At 34.8% G+C, this 1,919-nt stretch overlaps 1 protein-coding gene across 1 annotated transcript in view; it reads left to right on the plus strand.

Moving 5' to 3' along the window:
- The first annotated feature begins 257 nt into the window (after positions 1-257).
- Positions 258-1,919, plus strand: part of LOC107600613 (MOB kinase activator-like 2) — an 11,267-nt gene continuing 9,605 nt past the window's right edge. Inside the window, exon 1 of the mRNA XM_016292550.1 lies at positions 258-830. Within this exon, the coding sequence (XP_016148036.1) occupies positions 721-830 (110 nt within the window). The 5' untranslated portion in view covers positions 258-720. The remainder of the gene's footprint in view (positions 831-1,919) is intronic.

Raw genomic sequence — 1,919 nt, forward strand, 5'->3', positions numbered from 1 at the left:
AGTGGATTAACAAACATAAATACAACTTTTGATTTAAAAAAAAAAACAAAAAAAAAACATGAGCAAGTAAATGTTGAAATGAACCAATATTAATAAATGCTTTACAAGTATTGTTTATTGTTGGTTCATGTTAACTCATTTTAATTAAATGAGAATGTATTATAAAGTGTTACTTTAATATCTAATGGAATGAAATTCATGCATTTTTAAATGTATTTTAAAATGTCCAAATGCAAGTTTGGGTTTACCATACCTAATGTTTTGCCTTATGTCATCATGAACATGAAACCAAAGGAATGAAAGAAACCTTCATCGAAAATTCCATGACTGCACTGAAAGTGAAAGTTCCCCTGGAGGCACGAGAGGGCGGTGCCTCAGGTGAGAGGAGGAGGGGCAGCTTAGGGAAGGGGCGTGGCTTGTACTGTGTGTGTGTAAGAGAGTAAATATTTTTCACTACTGGTGGAACCTGTCCGTCTACTTCACCAGAGACACACGGATACTCAGCCTGAAGTGCAGGACGTACAAAGAACAGTGGAGAGAACAAACACACATTTACCAGAAACCAGAAAGAATGCTGGACGGAGCGACAGTCTGGACATAGACCACCGGATTGGACATCGTAGATGAAGACAACACGCGTTGTGTTTGTGTTTGTTTACTTGACAGGTGCATCAGTGGGTTTGAGTTTGAATGAGACGTGTGTGTTTCTGAGGACCTTTAATGGGTAGAAGCATCCTGGATATGGGGGGATGTCAGAGTTACAGCAGCTCTGATGAAGAGGATGTCCGAGCTCTGAAGGCAAACTACACTAATGTCAGCCTGTTCAAATTGTGAGTATATACTTCACCCACACACACTAGATAAGCAGTAAAATAAGGAATGCATGCATCACACAAATGTCTGCTGAAGAGATAAGCGCCAGCATATCTTCAGTGAGAGAATGTGTGTGAGCATATCAGTAGTTTCATTTGTGCATCATGTTGGAAAAAGACTCCAAGTCAAAGGAAACTTCCACAAGTCCATGTGTGTTTGTGTGTGAAAACATGGACCCTCTGCACAAGGGTTTATGGGTAAACACACCTGGCTGCCACGGTGTGTATTTACATACTGCACACCTGTGCATAAGTGCAACTGGTCATTTTGGTGAAAAAAATGCATTGCTTGATTAGAAAATGTTGTCTAAAATTCTGTCTAAAACCAACACTTTATCCTTCATATAAGCATTAAACGCATGAAATAGCCATTTAAAACAAGTACCGTGGTACAGTAGTGGAAATACTGATATAGGCATGTGCATGGTTACATGGTACCCCAAGGTACTTGCATACCATGATATTACCACAATACATGCACAAAAACAGGGTACATACATTACCAATACCATTGTACCTGTAGGTACTTTTGTAGGGCAGTCACTTCAAAATTAGAAATACATGGTTCTTATATTTGTTAATATTTTAAACTGCTGTATCTAACATGTGACCTTTAATAGAATCTAACCTCACGTCAAGGAAATACTCAAAATAACTATTCAAATTGTTTTTTGAGTTTCCACTCTTTTCACCTAAACTAAAATAAACAGAAAACCTATGTATTATTTATGACTACAGCCATAATATGTACTTAACAAATTGGAAAACAGGAAACAAAAGTTCAGCAAGTCTATAATTAAATAATGTAACTGATAAATAATTTAAAAATAATAATAATTCAACTGATATATATATATATATATAAAATATGGAAGCCAATATCAAGTAAATATGGTTATTCGAGTCACTTTGATGTACAAAAGTTTACTGGAAAAATATATATTTATATATATTCTAAATGACCTCAATAAGTCACTTAAATGTACAAGAACTTATATATATATATATATATATATATATATATATATATATATATATATATATATA

This window comes from Sinocyclocheilus grahami, unplaced genomic scaffold (assembly GCF_001515645.1).
Source record: "Sinocyclocheilus grahami isolate Dianchi unplaced genomic scaffold, SAMN03320097.WGS_v1.1 scaffold14.1, whole genome shotgun sequence".
NCBI classification, from domain to species: domain Eukaryota; kingdom Metazoa; phylum Chordata; class Actinopteri; order Cypriniformes; family Cyprinidae; genus Sinocyclocheilus; species Sinocyclocheilus grahami.